This window comes from Mastigoproctus giganteus, chromosome 14 (assembly GCF_048544385.1).
Source record: "Mastigoproctus giganteus isolate SK-2022 chromosome 14, ASM4854438v1, whole genome shotgun sequence".
Taxonomy (NCBI): Eukaryota; Metazoa; Arthropoda; class Arachnida; order Uropygi; family Thelyphonidae; genus Mastigoproctus; species Mastigoproctus giganteus.
This window is the reverse complement of record NC_143588.1, coordinates 63828329-63847915: the sequence shown is the minus strand read 5'-3', so window position 1 is coordinate 63847915 and position 19587 is coordinate 63828329. Positions and strand designations below refer to the sequence as shown.

Below are 19587 nucleotides of genomic sequence, written 5' to 3'. Positions count from 1 at the left end.
CCTGCAATGCTTCTTTAACCAGTGATTCCATTATTTTCCCCGGAACACAAGTTAAACTAACAGGTCTGTAGTTACTTGTCACCTTTTGAACCCACTTTGTGAATTGGTGATACATTTGCACACCTCTAGTCCATGGGGACCTCCCCTGAGTCCAAGGAAGCTCTCAAAGTTATGGCTAAGGGTTTGCTTACTTCCTTTGATGCCTCCTTTAATATAACTGAATAGATCCCATCCACCCCAGGTGCCTTCCTTATGTTTAACTTCAACGGTTTCTTCTCCACTTTGCTCTCAGTTGCAAAATCACTTAACTCCCTGTTAAAATTGTAAAATGTTTGCAGATCTTACTGGAACTGGACATTATCTAACCAAGGAGGATGTCTTTCTGTGTGCTAGGTGTAGAGAGTGTTACAAAATTAGGTGCCATCTCAGCATTCTGATGGGCATCTATGAGAGTTTGAAGAGTAGGGTAGAAGCCCTCAAAGGAATTAAACTGGGGGACTCATCAAACTCTCAGCTGCCCAATTCAATGCCAGAACTTGCCGACCGGGCTAGCCGAGCGGGTAAAGTACCTGCCCGGCAACCCAAAGGTCGCGGGTTCGATTCCCGCCTCGGGCTTGGATCAAAGTACTGCAAAAACCTTGGGAGGTGCAATATGGCCACAGAAGCCGATGCACCAACAACTACCAAATCAATCAATCAATCAAGCCAGAGCTCACTCTTATGCATCAGGCAATAGAGTGGCAACTTTCAGGGCAGAATGTGTTGGTACCACAAGAGCTAGTTATTGTTGGCGACTGTATTGTCAGAGAGATGGGAAATACAAGCTGCTGCCCAAATGTTCCCGAAATTGAATGTTGTATGGGAACTATACGTAGTACGGACTTGTGACACTAGGTAAAACTGCATGCATCCTTTGTGAATCAGTGTGCCACTTGGCGCCGGGCTGGAGAGAATCATTGAATATCTATGTGCAGTTCTTTGGCAGTGCATTTCGTGTAGTTTCTGATTGTTGCGATGGCTGATGTGTGAGAGTAACGTGCTTGCATCAAGTTTTGTTTCCTTCTTAACAATACAGCAGCAGAAACCTGCTGCTGTATAAGAAGTTGAAACAAGCTTTTGTTGACAATGCTGTAGGCCAGATGAAACTTACTACTGGTTTAACCATTTTAAAAATGGTCGAATGTCGGTACAACTCTATTTTGAAAACAAGTTACGAGTTAAGGTTAAATTTGATAGTGTCTGCAATTCTGCCCAGGTGCAATAGGAGAGAGTATATGATGAAAGCCTTATCAATCAGTCAGTCTTGGAGAGATTGTGCAAGGCTCATGGGATAGAATTTTTCTCAGCATGGTCTGTGCTTGAAAACAGGAGAGATTGTTTCTATAGGGATGGGATACACTTAAATAGAAAGGGTGCAAGAACGTTTGGTGATGATATCGAGGCAATGTTAGGTGGGTCGGAAAACTGGTAGCTTGGGAAGATTCACAGACTAATAGATTAACAGTAGCCACGAGCAGAGGCGAAAGTGATTCTTGCACTGTTTCTATTGGAATGAGCAGCAGCCTGAAAAGTGAGCTACTGGAGATTTCAAGGACTGCTGGGAGTCATCATGGAACAAGTAAATACATGGGTTGTGTTAGGGTAACTAAGAGTAAGAACAGGTGCATGTATACTTGCTTGTACACCAATGCTAGGAGTATAGTAAATAAATTTGATGAATTTGAGGTGCTGGCAAAGACATCAAAGGCTGATGTTGTGATATCAGAGGCATGGTGTCACACAGATAAGGAATGCAAAATCTGAATTTGTGGAGTACAATGCATACAAAAAGGATAGGAGGGGAGGAGGGTTGATGCTGTTAGTTAAGAAACACATTAAATCTAAGGAAGTGCATCCACTTAATATGGGTATACAATGCAGTGTTGAGTCACTGTGGTGTGACATAAGCAGTGGGAAAGGGAAAATGAGAGTAGGTTAGTGTTATAGGCCTAATGAATCTGATAAGTATAATGAGCAGTTGTGCAGAGAAATAGAGTGGGCCAGTAAATCAGAATGTCTATAATGGGGGATTAACTTTCCAGATATTGACTGGAACTTGTGGGTTGGTCACTTGCACACTAGCAAGACTTTTGTGGATTTAATGGATGATTGTTTTCTACAGCAGCATGTTCAAGAGGCAACAAGAGGGAATAATACTCTTAATCTGATTATCAGCAGCGATCCTTCAAGCATTAATGAATCTGCAGATAAAGGAACCACTGTGTGACGGTGATCACAGTGTACTGATGTGGGATTTACTTAAAGATTTAACAACCATCAGGGGTAAAGAGAAGGGTTTTCCCTTTCGTAAAGGTGATTAGAGTGGTCTCTGAGGTTTTTTAAATTCTATACAGTGGGACCAACTGATGTTACCAACAGCAAATTCTAAATGGGAAACATTCAAGGATGTAATCTTGGAAGCTATTAGGCCTTTCATACCAACTAAGAAATACTGTTCAAGGTGTAGGTCTAAATGGATGTCAGATGACCTAAAAAGACTCATGGCAGAGAAGTAAAATGCATGGGACACATATAAATTATCAGGATTCACAGATGCCTATGGTAGATATAAGATAGTTTGTAATCAAGTCACAAAGAACATTAGGCAAACAAGGGCAGATTACGAGAAATCTTTGGCAAAGGATGCAAAGAAAAACAGTAAAGACTTCTTTACTTATGTAAACTCTAGAAGGAAAGGGTGAAGCGAATTGGTCTGCTTGAATTCAACGGTTCAATTTTTGATGATGAACCTGCTGAGGTAGCTGACAAACTGAATAAGTATTTTGCCTCTACATTCACACATGAGGAAGTCTATAGGGAAGTGGAGGCCAGAAGCTTATCGAACCCTGGCAAGGAACTAAATGATTTTGTAATAACTGAAAGCAGAGTAGAGAAGAAATTGTTGAAATTGAATATAAGAAAGGCACCTGGGGTGGATGGTATCTATTCAGTGATATAAAAGGAAGTAAGCAAACCCTTAGCCATAATTATGAAAGCTTGAACTCGGGAGGTCGCCATGGACTATGGTATATGCAAATGTATACCAAATTCACAAAGGGGGTTAATTTTTCAATAATATTTCTGGTTTAAATTTATAACGTAGCCAGCCAAGTGATCTGGAACAAGGGTGCAGTATCACATGCTTTTTGGGTACACAGTGATTTATGTTTGTTACTGCTAATTACAATTAATGATTGTATTCACCGTTTATTGTAAATTCCTCTGATGTGAAGGTTGTGCCACAGTATAAACAAGAGCTTTTTTTTTTTTTTTTTTTTATTTGCATAATCTGCATATGGATGCCATCAGCATTTGGTTTATGTAACCTATTTAAAGCCTTTTTACTTCATTCAGATCTCCTCACAGGTACTCAAGCGCTGTAATTTACTGAATTTGAGCTTTTAGATATGTAATGCTTCGTCTTAAGGTGCATAGTTTGTGCATTCCTCCCTCCCATGTAAACAAATGCTCCCCATGTCATGGCTAAGTACTTTGAGTAATTTTTGCTTGCCTAACCTCCTTGACTTGATTACAGACTAGCTTATATCCACCATAGGCTTCTGTGTCTTCTGATAATTTATATGTATCCCATGCATTTTTATTCTCTGCCACAAGTCTCCTTAGTTCATCTGACATTCATTTAGGCTTATACCCTGAACAGTATTTCTTAGTTGTTGTGAAAAGCCTAGTAGCCTCTAAGGTTAAATTGTTGAATGCTTCCCACTTAGAATTTGTAGTTGGTAACATCATCAGTTGGTCCCACTGTATAGAATTTAAAAACTGTCTGAGACCACTGTAGTCTCCTTTATGAAAATAAAAACCCTTCCTTTTACCCCTGATGGTAGTTATGTCTTTAAATAAATCCCACCATGATCACTGCCACCTAGCAGTTCCTTTATCAACAAATTCTTAATGCACAAATAATCACTGCTGATAATCTGATTCAGATAAAAATAATGACGTCGCTGGTTAAAAAAGCATTGCAGAATTATCCAGACAAGACTGCAGTAATAATTCAGACACAGCATGGGTTTGTTAAGGGGAAACCTTGTGGAACCAATTTGATTGGATACTATGATGTTGTTACAAGGGAACTGGATGCAAAAAAATTATTTTGATATCGTATACTTGGATTTTGGCCTCCGTAGCCGAGTGGGCAGGAGCGGGAGTGCAGTAGCACACGCTCTTTGAGTAGACCGGGGTTCAAGCCCCTGACTGCTGAATACGGTCGATCTGCCAACCCACACTGGACCAGCGTGGCAGATTATGGTCCATTTCCCTCAGCATGAATTGTTGAGGAGGCTTCCACCCTGCAGTGGGTTGATAATGGCTGCACTTTACTTTTTTTTTACTTGGATTTTGGGAAAACTTTTGACACTTGCACATGGAAGACTACTGTACAGATTGGAGCAGTATGGCATTAAGAGCAAGTTGCTACAATGAATAAAAGGATAGTTGAGTGTGAGAAGGTAGAGTAGTAATTAACGGACACTGCTCTTCGTTGACTAATGTTATTAGTAGAATTCCCCAGGGTTCGGTGTTGGGCCCATTGTTGTTTTGTATATTTATCAATGATATTGATGAAGGTATATCAGGCTTAATGTACAAGTTTGCAGATGATACAACGGTTGGTAGGGTTGTTAAGAACAGTATGCTACTACAATAGGCTTTAGAAAAGTTGGGCAGATGGGCTGAGAAGTGGCAACTGAAGTTAACATTGACAAATGTAAAGTGCTACATATGGGTAGAAGTAACCCCAGAGTGACGTACCAACTGTGTGGTAATACACAGACAGTGGTAGAGAGTGAAAAGAACCTGGGAGTAATTGTGCAGGCAGATATAAAGTTATCTGAGCAGTGCAGACAGGCTGTCAGAGCAGGTCATGGTGATCTTGTCAGTGATATACAGGAATTTTTCTAGCATTGATAAGGAGGTGATTATCCCTTTGTATAAGGCAATGGTCAGGCCATGCCTTGGGTACTGTGTACAGGTCTGGAGGCCTCATTTTTGGAAGGATGTAGAGTTGCTAGGACAAGTACAGAGAAGGGCAACAAGACTGGTGATGGGAACAAAGGGATGCTTTTATCAAGAAAAGCTTAAATTCTGCAAATTGCAGTGTCTGGAGACTAGGTACATGCTAGGTGATATGATTGAGGTGTATAAGGCCCTGAATGGGTTGAGCATGCTCAATGCTGATGAGATTCTTCCTGTTGCTCAGATTATGAACCTGAGGGGTTATAAATTGAAATTGAGAAAGGACAGTTTTAGAATAATGTTCGGAAATTTGTCTTTAGCTAGCAGGTGGTTGATCACTGGAACAAACTTCCGTCTGTCGTTGTGGAAGTTAATAGCTTAAATGAATTCAAGGAAGAACTGGAGAAACTTTTAGAGCAGATAGATGGTTGTGTGAAATGGGATTTTTTTAATTTTTTTTATTTGTTGATGCTGTATAAGCTTGCTTTCTTGCATCATATGCCTCTACTAATGCTAATGCTAATGGTATATGTGCTCACATGCCCTTTTTAATGGCTCTTTTTCACACACACACACACATACACACACACATGGTGCTTATTGAAATTGATAGAAAAGCTTATTAAATGCTTAATAAAATTTTGTATTTTGTTTCATATTTTTATTTAATTACTGCCAACTGGATGGAAGAGTTGTGTCTCCTCTTTTTTTTTTATATTACGGGCTTTTATTTTTTTAGTTCTTTCAATTAATTTTTTTTTCTTGCAGTAATTTATTATTCATCAAGCACAAATTTTCCAGGTAAGAATCTCATAATTACTAGCTGTTTCATTACCTCTGTGTCCGATGAAAACATTAAACTGGTACGAATTGCTTTTCACAAAGTTCTAAAAAAATCTGAAACTGGACAGACTTTCCATTCTGTATAGAAAATTTTGAAAAAGAACTGAAGTGGTAACAATGGGACTCATGCATGTTCAGAAACTTTATCCAGCAAATTGATTGAAAGATGGCATTTGTTGAGATATCCTTGGATGGCTGGAGGACTGGTAAAACATTGTAAAGAATATTATTTGGTCAGATGATGCCATTTTTCATGTTGGAAGCTTTGTTAAGAGGCACAGCTGCTGTTACTGGAGACCACATGATTCACAGGAAACAGTGAAGAGCCATAGCCCAAAGTGATAGCGATGTAGAGTGATATAGAATAGAATTTTCAGCCAATATTTTATAAGATACAGTGAATTTCTCACCGTGCTTCAAACTTTAGTCTTTTCTGAAGTCTTGCATCACCCAAGATGTTCAGGAAATGACCTTTATGCAGAATGGCACTCCATAACTCTTCTGTGTTCCTGTTCCAAACTATCTTGATATAAATTTTCCTAACAAATGGAGTGGCAAACATGGGCCAGCAGATAGACTTGCAAGAAAACCCCGATTTCTTCTTAGTGGATTGTTTTTTCTTTCCCCACCTTTCTTTGAGCTAAGGAAAAAGTACCAAAAAAAGCCAAGTAGTTTTGATGAACTAGAGGAAATTATCAAGGCAGTGACAAGCATTGTTTCAATGGGAACACTGCCAGTTACCCCTGATTAGAATAATAATTTCTTCTAGTTCTAATGGAATAAGTCATTAGTTCTAATTTTTTCTGCCCTGATAATTTCTTCAATTTGTAAATTTTTATTATTATTAGCTGTATGGTGCAAGGAAGCCCCAGGCTTATGCTGCACCAGCCAAAAAAAAATAATCCTGAATTACCCTGAGAGAGAGAGAGAGAGAGAGAGAGAGAGAGAGAGAGAGAGAGAGAGAGAGAGAGAGAGAGAGAGAGAGAGAGAGAGAGTAGAAGGGAATCACCAGGAAATAGAAGAATGATGATATCCAGCTCAGGACCCTGGGTGTGCCAAGCCCATACTCACCAGATGTGAGCCCCCGGGGTTGGAACCAAAGTGGCATATTGACACTTTAAATGAATTCTTCAAGCAGTGATCTCCCATACACCAACACTGTCATCCATTTCGTGACCCTGTATGAACTTTTTTGTGTTCAGTGGGAAATGAAGCAGCGAGATTAAGTAAAGTTGTTTAGAGTGCTGGTACAATGTTAAGATTTGAATGCGTGTGAAGGCGTTAATATCATATTTTCTATGATATCTTTAGGATTTTTATTCTTATTTTTTATAAGAATTCTTATGGTATAAGTGTGTGTGTGCATGCATGTGTGTTTTAAATTATTTTTTTATTTTATTTTTAGAGGTACAGAAATCTTCTCATGAACTTGTGCCTGGTGATGTTCTAATTTTGCCCCAAAACAAATTCATCATAGAATGTGATGCTGTTCTTATTAGTGGAAACTGTGTAGTTAATGAGAGCATGCTTACAGGTATTTTATTAATCCTTGTTTAGCTATGTCATATTGAGCATATAAATCCTAATTATTATGTATTACTTGTTTGTTTGTTATTTGGTTTTTAGGAGCATTAGCAACTAAGGCCATATTGCTCTGGGGATATGCGGTGGTCATTCCCTGACCTTTCTGCATCCTCTGTATTTGGTGGTGACGGGCTTGAACCCCGGTCTAATCAAGAAGCGTGTGCTACGCACTGCTGCTCCTGCCCACCTGGCTACGGAGGCGCCATGTGTTGCTTATTCTGTAGTGAAATACAGTGAAACACTCATGCTAATGCTTGTCAGTAGAGAATGTTGTTTGCCTTAATTGTAATATATGCAATTAAATTACTTTAAATAACTCACTGCTTGGGTATACTTAAAAAAAACTTTATATATTTATCAAAATGCCAGTATTTATGTTCAACTTAATAATATAGATTAGTTGGCTACAGTGGTGGTGTGTTCGAAAGAAATCACTTAGTTTTGCTTAATTTACTTATGTTTTGTTCCCAATTTGCACAGCCAATAAATGGCTGTGTAAATGGGGAATTGGCTGTGTTACAGGTCCCGGGTGATTTCTCATCAACTTAATACTCCTTTACATTTATTTTTAGCATTATTAGTGGCATATGATACAAGAATTATTTTTTGCATCCACTTCCTTTTGTGGCCATATCACAGTATCCATTCAAATTAGTAAAACAAGATTTCCCCTTAACAAACCCATGCTGTGTCTGAACTATAACTGCAGTCTTGTCTAGATGATCCTGCATTGCCAGTAACTCCATTATTTTCCCCAGAACAGAAGTTCAACTAACAGGTCTGTAATTACTCATGTTGCCCTTTGCGAATTGGGGATACATTTGCACATCTTCAGTTAGTGGGAACCTCCCCAGAATTCCAAGGATGCTCACATAATTATGGCTAATGTTTGCTTACTTTCTTTTCTTGGCTACCTTAATATAACTCTCTAAAAGGTTGTTTTTATAATGGAAATTGTGTTAGTTTTATATAAATTTATGTTAAATAAGCACAACACAAAGATCACTTTTAACTAAAGGATGCAAAAACAAAACATGTATCCAACACATTTACAAACACTACTATTAGCTGAGAGGAAGGTCTATGCGGTCCAGCAGGAGAATGCACTACACTTTCATCGTTATCATATGTTCCGTTATAAGAATCAATTCTGAATGCCTTTGTGATATTTTTCTAAAGCACATTTCTGGAGGTCACAACCATAAAACAATTTGCACTCTCAGGTTTATTGGGCTTCTCTGTTAGTGAAATCTATTATAAACAGGTGGTAAACTCAATGTAATTGCATTTGTGATAATACCGATAATTGGAATTGTGTGGGTTTTTATTATGCACTCTCAGGTTTATTGAGCTTTTCTGTTAGTGAAATCTATTATAAACGGGTGGTTTATAATAGAATCTATTATTTAAAATCTATTTAAAATTAATATTATTTAAAATCTATTATAAATAATTAACTATTTATTTGTAATAGATTTATAATATAATAAGTATATAATTAACTATTTAAAATCATTATAAATCGGCCAATAGATCCTATCAGCCAATTAAGGTACGGGCTAGCAGGGCCTTTGCTTGGGGCCATTCTTTGAGGGGTGCCAAAAATAGAAGAACAATGAGGCAAAAAAATATATATATCATTACTAAAGGGGGCCTAAAAGTCTTTGTCTGAGGTGTGAAAATACCTTGGTCCAGCTCCGGATCCCATCCACCCCAGGTGCCTTTCTTATTTGCATTTACTTGCCTATTATTTACTTGACTAACCTGCTTTGTGACTTGATTACATACTAGCTTATATCTACCATTGGCTTTTGAGTTGCCTGATAATTTATATGCATCCCATGCATTTTTCTTCTCTACCACGAGTCTCATTAATTCATCTGACACCTATATAGGCCTAAACCTTGAACAGTATTTCTTAGTTGATATGAAAAGCCTAGTAGCTTCCAAGATTAATTAATTCCTTGAATGCTTCCCATTTAAAATTGGCTGTTGGTAACATCATCATTTGGTCCCACTGTATAGAATTTAAAAACTGTCTGGGATACCATAAACACATTTACGAAAGTAAATGTGTTTATGCTATCCCAGAAATGTGGTATGGAGGTGATTGGTGTATCCAGACGCCTGTATCACCTCTATACCTGCATTTCTGACTGCATTATACACAGTTTGGTTGGCCATACCTCCCGAACTCTTCCGACATCTTGTTGAATCAATGCCACGTCGGATTTCTGCTGTACTGAGGGCAAAAGAAGGACCTACGAAGTATTAGGTAGGTGGTCATCTCTCTCTCTCTCTCTCTCTCTCTCTCTCTCTCTCTCTCTCTCTCTCTCTCTCTCTCTCTCTCTCTCTCTCTCTCTCTCTCTCTCTCTCTGTCTGTCTGTCTGTCTCTCTCATTACTGCATTGGGATATAAGTTTAGTGTTATATTTTTAATTGTATTGAAATAAAATCAAAATCATGCCTCAGACCACAGCAGCAAAGCAAAAGGCTCAAAGTAGTGGGAGTGCAATGGCTCAGGGCAGAACTGAGGGGAGGTGGTTTTCTTCTGAATCATAGCCTTTTGAAATGTACTGCCTGTTTGATGTTTGTGGAACTATCAGAAACGGGACATGATATTGCCTTTGTGAGTGCTCAATGTAAGGAGTGTGATAAAATCAGATGCCAACTCAGCATTGTTATGGGCCTTTATGAGAGCTTGAAGAATAGGGTAGAGCACTCAAAGGATTTAAATTGAGGGCCCGTCAAGCTCTCAGCTGCCCACATCAATGCCAGATGAACTCGAACATCAGGCAAAACAGCAGCAATCTCCAAGGCAGAACGCACTGGTCCCACAGCACCTAGTTGTTGTTGTTGGTGACTATATTATCAGGGAAAGGGAGAATATATTGTGCAAAAAGGATAGGTGGAACAGGACCAGGGTAAAAGTTGATGACGTTGTAGAGCGGATATGATCTTTTAAGGTCACAAAAGGTGATATTGTTATACACATTGGCACCAATGATATTAAGAGTAGGAGAAGGGCAGAATTACTTAAAAACTACAAATCAATGTTGAAAAAAAAAGCCACGAGTTAGGGTTGAATTTGAAAGTGTCTGCAATTCTACCCAGACACGATAGGAGGGAGTATATTATGAGAGCCTTGTCAATCAGTTTGGCCCTGTAGAGATTGTGCAGGGCTCATGGGGTAGAATTTTTCTCAGCCAGGTCTGTACTTGTTAACAGGAGAGACTGCTTCTACAGGGATGGGATACACTTAAATAGAAAGGGTACAAGAATATTTGATAATGCTATCAAGGCAGCCAGTTGACACGGATGGATAGTGCAGTGTGGAGTCAGTTTGGTGTGATAAGCATTGGGAAAGCAAAATTGACAGTAGGAGTGTGTTTATAGGCCTGACTGATAAGTGTATATATATATATATATATATTATTGTGGAAGTGATCGCAGTGTGCTGATGTGGGATTTACTCAAAGAGGTAACTACCATCATGGGTAAAGGGAAGGGTTTTTGCTTTCGTAAAGGTGACTACAGTGTCTCAGACAGCTTTTAAATTCTATACAGTGGGACCAACTGATGATGTTACTAACAGCAAATTCAAAATGGGAAGCATTCAAAGATTTAATCTTGGAAGCTACTAGGCTTTTCATACTGACTAAGAAATATTGTTCAATGTTTAAGCCTAAATGGATATCAGATGAACTAATGAGACATGTGGCAAAGAAGAAAAATGCATGGGATACATATAAATTAACAGGTGACACAGAAGCCTATGGTAGATATAAGCCGGTCTGTAATCAAGTCACTAAAGAGGTTAGGCAGGCAAAGGCAGATTACAAGAAATCTTTGGCAAAGGATGCAAAGAAAAACAGCAAAGAGATCTTTACTTATGTAAATTATAGAAGGAAGAGGATGAACGAGATTGGTCCACTTGATATCGATGGTTGAACTGTTGATGATCCTGCTCAGGTGGCTAACAAACTAAATGAGTATTTTGCATCTACATTTACAAATGAGGAGTTATTCAGGGAGAGGAACGCCAGAGGTGTATTAAACTCTGGCAGTGAGCTAAATGATTTTGTAATAACTGAGAGCAAAGTGGAGCAGAAATTGTTGAAGATAAACATAAGAAAGACACCTGGAGTGGATGGTATCTATCCAGTTATATTAAAGGAAGTAAGCAAACCCTGAGCCATAATTATGAGAGCTTCTTTGGACTCAGAGGAGGTACCCATGGACTGGAGATGTGCAAATGTGACCCCAATTAACAAAGGATCAAAAGGTGACACAAATAATTACAGACCTGTTAGTTTTACATCTGTTCTGGGGAAATTAATGGAGGCACTGTTTAAAGAAGCACTGCAGAATCATCTAGACAAGACTTCAGTTATAGTTAGAACACAGCATGGGTTTGCTAAGGGGTAGTCTTGTATGACCAATTTGATTGGATACTATGATGTGGTAACAAAGGAACTAGAGGCAAAGAATAATTTTGATATATACAGTAAGACCCCTGTATCTGCGGGGATACGTTCCAAGACCTATTGTGGATGGCTGAAACTGCGGATATAAGTGAACACATGCTGACCCCATATATAACGTGATTTTCTTGTATATACATACATATAATAAAGTTTAATTGATAAATTAAACATACAGTAAGACATTACCAACATTAAATGCGGTAATAATAAAGTACAGCAGACTCTCGATTTACCAGGATTGGATTAACCGGGACACTTCAAGACTCCAAATTAAAAAAAAAAAAAAAAATCAACCAGAAATCATAAAATTCAAGTAATAACTAGAATAGGTATAAACAGATATTTTGCAAGTCATAAATAAGCGATAAGAACCGGCATTATAAGTCGTCATTGGGAGATTAGTGTACCCTATTATCTTGCAACCTCTGCTGGCTTCACACCTACCACTCAAAAAAAACAACCACCAAATGTTTAGTTTGATTTAGTGCATCATGTTGATTGTTATGTTCCATCGCACCACAAAAAGGACAAAATTTTGTTTCATTATTTATGTCAGGGATTTTGATTTTGATTTTTTTTTTGTTTAGAAATTGTGAAAATGATGGGCAAACGCAAGAGTTGTGCTTTCAAATTAAACAAAAACTAGAACTTATTCAAAAGTTTGAAAATAGTGCATCTGCTAAATCTCTAATGAACCATTATAATGTTGGTGACCAAACCATGCGCAACACTAAAAAAATAAAGGGAAACATCTTATTGGACATGCGAGTATTACGTGTTAAGTTTTTTTCCCGTGGTTAGCTGCAGGTAACCGAATCAGCGGATACGGGGACACAACTGTACTTTGAATTTGGAAGGCTTTTGATACCGTTGTACATGAAAGACTCCTGTACAAATTGGAACATTATGGCATTGGGGACAAACTGCTGCTATGGATAAAGGGATGGTTGAGTGGGAGAAGACAGAGAGTAGTAATCAATGGACACTGCTCTTCGTAGATTAAAGTTATTAGTGGACTCCCTCAGTGCTCAGTGTTGGTTCCATTGTTGTTTTCTGTATTTATTAATGATATTGTTGAAGGTATATCAGGCCTAATGTCTAAGTTTGCAGATGATATGAAGGTTGGTAGCATTGTTAATAACAATAATGATAGTACGCTACTGCAACAGGATATAGAAAAGTTGAGCAGATGGGCTGAGAGATGGCAACTGAAGTTTAACTTTGATAAATGTAAAGTACCGCATTATGAGTAGCTGTTTGTTGTTATTTGGTTTTTAGGAGCATTAGCAACTAAGGCCATATTGCTCCGGGATATGCGGTGGTCATTCCCTGATCTTTCCGCGTCTTCCGTATTTGGTGGTGACGGGCTCGAACCCCGGTCTAATCAAGAAGCGTGTGCTACGCACTGCTGCTCCTTCCCACCTGGCTACAGAGGCGCCATATTATGAGTAGCAGTAACCCCAGAGTAATGTATCAACTGTCAGGTACTACACTCAGGGTGGTAGAGAGTGAAAAGGACCTGGGGGTAATTGTGCAGGCAGATATGACGTTTTCTGAGCAGTCAGACGGTCTGCAAGAGCAGCCCATGGTGTCTTGTCAATGCATACAGGACATACAGGAATTTTTCTAGTAGGGATAAGGAGGTGATTATCCCCTTGTATAAGGCAATGGCAGGCTGCACTTTACAGGTCTGGAGGCCTCATTTAAGGAAGGATGTAGAGCTGCTGGAACGGGTACAGAGAAGGGCACCAAGATTAGTGAATGGAACAAAAGGTTGCTATTACGAAGAAAGGCTTAAGTTTTGCAAATTACAGTGTCTGGAGACTAGGCATCTGCGAGATGATCTGATTGAGGTGTATAAGGCCTTGAATGGTTTGAGCAAGCTCAATGCTGATGGATTCTTCCTCTTGCCCAGATTAATTGCCTGAGGGGACATAAATTCAAATTGAGGAAAGGCAGTTGTAGAATAGATGTGTAGAAATTTGCCTTTAGCCAGCGGGTGGTTGATTGGTGGATCAAATTTCCATCTGTCGTATAAGTTGACAGCTTAAATAAATTCAAAGCAGAACTAGACAAACGTTTGGAGCAAATGGATGGGTGAAATGGAAAAGGTTTCTTTTTTTTTTTTCCAGCTGATGCTGTATAGGCTTGCTTTCTTGCATCATATGCATCTTCTTATTCTAGTTATGAGTGCTGCATGAAACTTTAGGGAAATTCTGACTCGCGTAGAATTCCACTCAAACACCCCACCAGTGCAGCCATTTGGGAAATCGAGGCTCTAGCTTGTCGAGCACCCACAGTCTGTCCTTTATCAAAGTCCGATAAATCCTTCCTTTTACCCATCACACTTGGAATTTTACTACGTACTGAGGTAGTAAAATTAGTTAGTAGTTAGTCGACTACCTACCTAGGTTAGCATTAGCATTAGTAGAGGCATTTGATGCAAGAAAGCAAGCTTATGCAGCATCAGCCAAAAAAAAAAAATATAAAGTAAAATAAATAAATAAAAAATAACCACTTCCACTTCACCCCTCTGTTCGTTCGAAATACCTGTACAGCTGAGCCTTAAACTTATTTAGGCTATCAACTTCCACGACAAGGGATGGAAGTCTGTTCCACCTACCAACCACCCGCTGGCTAAAGGCAAATTTCCGCACATCTATCCTACATCTGTCTTTCCTCAATTTGAATTTATGCCCTCTCAGGTGATTATTCTGAGCAAGAGGAAGAATCCCATCAGCTTTGAGCATGCTCAAACCATTCAAGGCTTTGTACACCTCTATCAGATCACCTCACTGGTGCCTAGTCTCCAGACACTGTAATTCGCAAAACTTAAGCCTTTCTTCGTAAGAGCACCCCTTTTTTCCATTCACTAATCTTGTTGCCCTTCTCTGTACTCGTTCCAGCAGCTCTACATCCTTCTTGAAATGAGGCCTCCAGGCCTGTATACAGTACTCTAGGTGTGGCCTGACCATTGCCTTATACAAGGGAATAATCACCTCCTTATCCCTGCTAGAAAAATTCCTATATATCATTGACAATACACAATGAGCTACTCTTGCAGCCCGTCTGCACTGCTCAGAGAACTTCATATCTGCCTGCACAACCACCCCCAAGTCCCTTTCATTCTCTACCACTGTCAGTGTAGTACCACAGATTTGATACGTTGCTCTGGGGTTGCTGTTTCCATATGTAGTACTTTACATTTGTCAATGTTAAACTTCTTTTGCCACCTCTCAGCCCATCTGCTCAACCTTTCCAAATCCTGTTGCAGCAGCATAGTGTCAGTAGTGTCCTTGACAACCCTGCCAACCTTCGTATCGTCTGCAAACTTGGACATTAAGCTTGATATACCATCATCAATATCATTTATAAATACAGAAAACAATAAAGGACCCAATACTGAACCCTGAGGGACTCCACTAATAACATTAGTCCATGATGAGCAGTGTCCATTAATTACTACTCTCTGTCTTCTCCCCCTCAACCACCCCTTTATCCATAACAGCAATTTGCCTCCAATGATCCTCCCTTGTGAATGGGGGTCACATTTGCACATCTCCAGTCCATGGGTACCTCCCCTGAGTCCAAGGAAGCTCTCATAATTATGGCTAAGGGTTTGCTTACTTTCTTTTGCTGCCTCCTTTAATATAACTGGATAGATCCCATCCACCCCAGGTGCCTTTCTTGTGTTTATCTTCAACAATTTCTCCTCCACTTTACTCTCAGTTATTACAAGATTCTTTAGCTTACTGCTAGAGTTGAATACACCTCTGGCATTCCCCTCGCTGAATAACTCCTCATGTGTGAATGTCGATGCAAAATATTCATTTAGTTTGTTAGCTACCTGAGCAGGGTCATCAACAGTTGACCCATCGATATCAAGTGGACCAATCTGATTCATCTCCTTCCTTCTAGAGTTTACATAAGTAAAGAACTCTTTGCTGTTTTTCTTCGCATCCCTTGCCAAGGATCTCTCGTAATCTGCCTTCGCCTGCCTAACCTCCTTTGTAACTTGGTTACAGATCAACTTGTATCTATCATAGGCTTCTGTGTCACGTGTTAATTTGTATGTATCCCATGCATTTTTCTTCTCTGCCATATGCCTCATTAGTTCATCTGACATCCATTTAGGCCTAAACCTTGAACAATATTTCTTAGTTGGTATGTAAAGCCTAGTAGCTTCCAAGATAAGTTCTTTGAATGCTTCCCATTTTGAATTTGCTGTTGGTAACATCATCAGTTGATCCCACTGTATAGAATTTAAATAATGTCTCAGTCCATCGTAGTCGCTTTTACGAAAGCAATACCCCTTCCCTTTACCCCTAATGGTAGTTACCTCTTTGAGTAACTCCCACTTCAGAACACTGATCACTGCCACCTAGTGGTTCATTTATCTGCAGATTCTTAATGCATGAAGAATCACTACTGATAATCAAATCAAGAGTATTACTCCCTCTAGTTGCCTCACGAACATGCTGATGTAGAAAACAATCATCCAATAAATCCACAAAAGCCTTGCTAGTGTGTGAGTGACCAGCCCACAAATTCCAGTCAATATCTGGGAAATTAAAATCCCCCATTATAAGACTCTGATTTACTGGCCCACTCTATTTCTCTGTACAGTTTCTTATTATACTCATCAGAGTCATTAGGCCTATAGCACACTCCTACTCTCAATTTTGATCTCCCAATGCTTATGTCACACCAAACTGACTCGACACTGCACTGTCCATCAATGTCGACTGGCTTCACTTCCTTGGATTTTATGTGTTTCTTAACTAAAAGCATAACCCCTCCTCCCTTCCTATCCTGTCTATCCTTTCTGTAGACATTGTACTCCCCAAATTCCAGTTCTGCATTCCTTATATCTGTGTGACACCACGTCTCTGAAATCCCAACAATATCTGCCTTTGATGTTTTGAGCAATACCTCAAATTCATCAAATTTATTTACTAAACTCCTAGCATTGGTGTACATGCAAGTATACATGCACCTGCTCTTCCTCTTAGCCACCCTAACACAACCCATGTGTTCACTTGTCCCCCCATGATTCCCAGCAGTCTCTGAAATATCCTACATCTTATTTTCCAGGCTGCTGCTCATTCCAATAGAAGGAGTGCAAGAATCACTTTCTCCTCTGCCGGTGGCTACTGTTAATCTATTAGTCCTTGTATCCCCCCAATCTAGCAGTTTTCCGACCCACCTAACACTGCCTCGATAGCATCAGCAAACATTCTTGCACCCTTTCTATTTAAGTGTATCCCATCCCTGTAGAAGCAGTCTCTCCTGTTAACAAGTACAGACCAGGCTGAAAAAAATTCTACCCCTTGAGCCCTGCACAATCTTTCCAGGGCCGAATTTATCGACAGGGCTCTCATCCTATACTCCCTCCTATCGTGTCTGGGCAGAATTGCAGACACTTTCAAATTCAACCCTAATTCACGGCTTTTTTTCATCAGTGACCTGTACTTGTTAAGTAATTCCGCCGGTCTCCTACTCTTAATATCATTAGTGCCAACGTGTACAACTATATCACCTTTTGTGCCCTTAAAAGATGATATCCGCTCTACAACGTCATCAACCTTTGCCCCTGGCAGACATACCCTGGTCCTGTTCCACCTATCCTTTTTACAAAGCATGTTTCCCATTTCCCTGACAATAGAGTCACCAACAACTACTAGTTCCTTTGGGACCAGCGCATTCTGCCTTAGGGGTTTCCGCTGTGTTGTGCGATGACCAAGTGCAAGCTCTGGCATTGGTGTGGGCAGCTGAGAGCTTGATGGGCCCTTCACTTGTAATCCTTCGAGGGCATCCACCCTGTCCTTCAATCTCTCATATAGGCCCATAACAACGCTGAGTTGTCGCCTGATTTCCTTACACTCCTTGCATTGCACACATACAAAGACATCCCCCATGGCAGTATCATGTCCCATACCTGACTGCTCCGCAAACATCAAGCAAATAGTGCATCTTAAAAGGCTGTGATTCAGGGGTCAACTGCCCCCCTCAGTTCTCCCCTGAGCCACAGCATTCCAATTAGCTTGAGCCTTTTGCTTTGCTGCTCTGGTTTGAGTCATGATTTCGATTTACTTTCAATAAAATTTCAATTTCAGTACAAAATTAAATCCTAAACTTGTATCCCAACACAGTTATAACGCTATATTTATGTTTCAGTAACGAGTGTTATCTACGAGTGCTATCTACGAAATATTTATGTTTCAGTAACGAGTGTTATCTACGAAATATTTATGTTTCAGTAACGAGTGTTATCTACGAAATATTTGTTTCAGTAACGAGTGTTATCTACGAAATATTTGTTTCAGTAATGAGTGTTACCTACGAAATCCCTTTATATAACTTCCGTATCAAGTTATGTATTAATTATTTATTGTTACTAATTATTTATGTTACGTAACCTAAGTGGTTATATGTATAGTTAAAATTACAATTTAATTGCCAATGAAGTTCGACAAGATTAATAGATTTTACTGATTAATTTTCCCGTAACAATGGCGGCTATTTACGAACGGTAAACACGTGGATTTGATACCCTTTCCGATACTAAGTAATACCTACAAAATCTCTATCTAAGTTACTTTAAACTTAAGTACCGTAAATAGGAATATAAAGCTACTCTAGAAAATAAGTTAATATGTCAATTTAAACTAATAAAGCAGAAAATAAATCAGAAAAAACTTCTCTGTTCCAAGAGCAGCAGAAAGGCACGTCCGCACCGGCAACCCTCGTCCTAGGTTGACTAACTCTGCACTCTCGTACCTCACATGGTCAACGGGTTGCATTCAGTTATTATTATTATTATTATTATTAGCCATATGGTGCAAGGAAGCCTGAGGCTTATGCTGCACCAGCCAAAAAAAATTTCTGAGTTACCCTGTGTGTGAGAGAGAGAGAGAGAGAGAGAGAGAGAGAGAGAGAGAGAGAGAGAGAGAGAGAGAGAGAGAGAGAGAAGTAGAAGGAAATCACCAAGAAAGAGAAGAATGATGATATCCAGCTGAGGACCCTGGGTGTGCCAAGCCCATACCCATAGGGGTAGGAAAGTGAAAAGTACCCCTAAAATTCTTCAACACTCTGGGCTGTTTGTGCAATATGAGGGCAGGAGTGTCTATTACTATCCTAAGTACCTTCCTAACTTCATCTCCAATTAGCTAAATAGCCAGACATTGACTGCTAATTGTAACAACATGCATTTAAATAAATACAAAATATACACTTACTAGCTGTATCTTTGCAGTCTGCTACAAGATAGACAAGTATTTTCGAAAAAAATGTTAAAATATTATTTATGCAAATAATACCTTTTGAATTTACGTCTATATATATATATATATACATATTTCAGTATTGAGTTTTATCTCCCACCGAGTTACGTTCGTATCTCCTATCAAGCTTAAGTTATATGTATTAAGTTTAAACGTTACATTTGTAAAATCTAAGTAGTTGTAATAGATAATAAATTTAACAATATATTGCAACCCACGTGATTCTAACTCTCACGCTAGCAACCTATGCCAAATCACCAATTCTAAAAGCTCTACGAATATTACTGTCATATGTTGCGATCTATGTGACAAGTTAAATTATTTAAAGAGCTAAGTAGTGCTATAATTTATAGTTTATAATCCTTTGCTGATACTGAT

General features: G+C 39.2%; 1 protein-coding gene across 2 annotated transcripts in view; it reads left to right on the top strand.

Moving 5' to 3' along the window:
* The window catches only part of LOC150075172 (polyamine-transporting ATPase 13A3-like), a 409674-nt gene that overhangs the window by 121158 nt on the left and 268929 nt on the right, over positions 1–19587 (top strand). For both annotated transcript variants that reach the window (XM_090388296.1, XM_090388295.1), the window contains exon 8: positions 7262–7390. In XM_090388296.1, coding sequence (XP_090244422.1) covers positions 7262–7390 — 129 coding nt within the window. The remainder of the gene's footprint in view (positions 1–7261; positions 7391–19587) is intronic.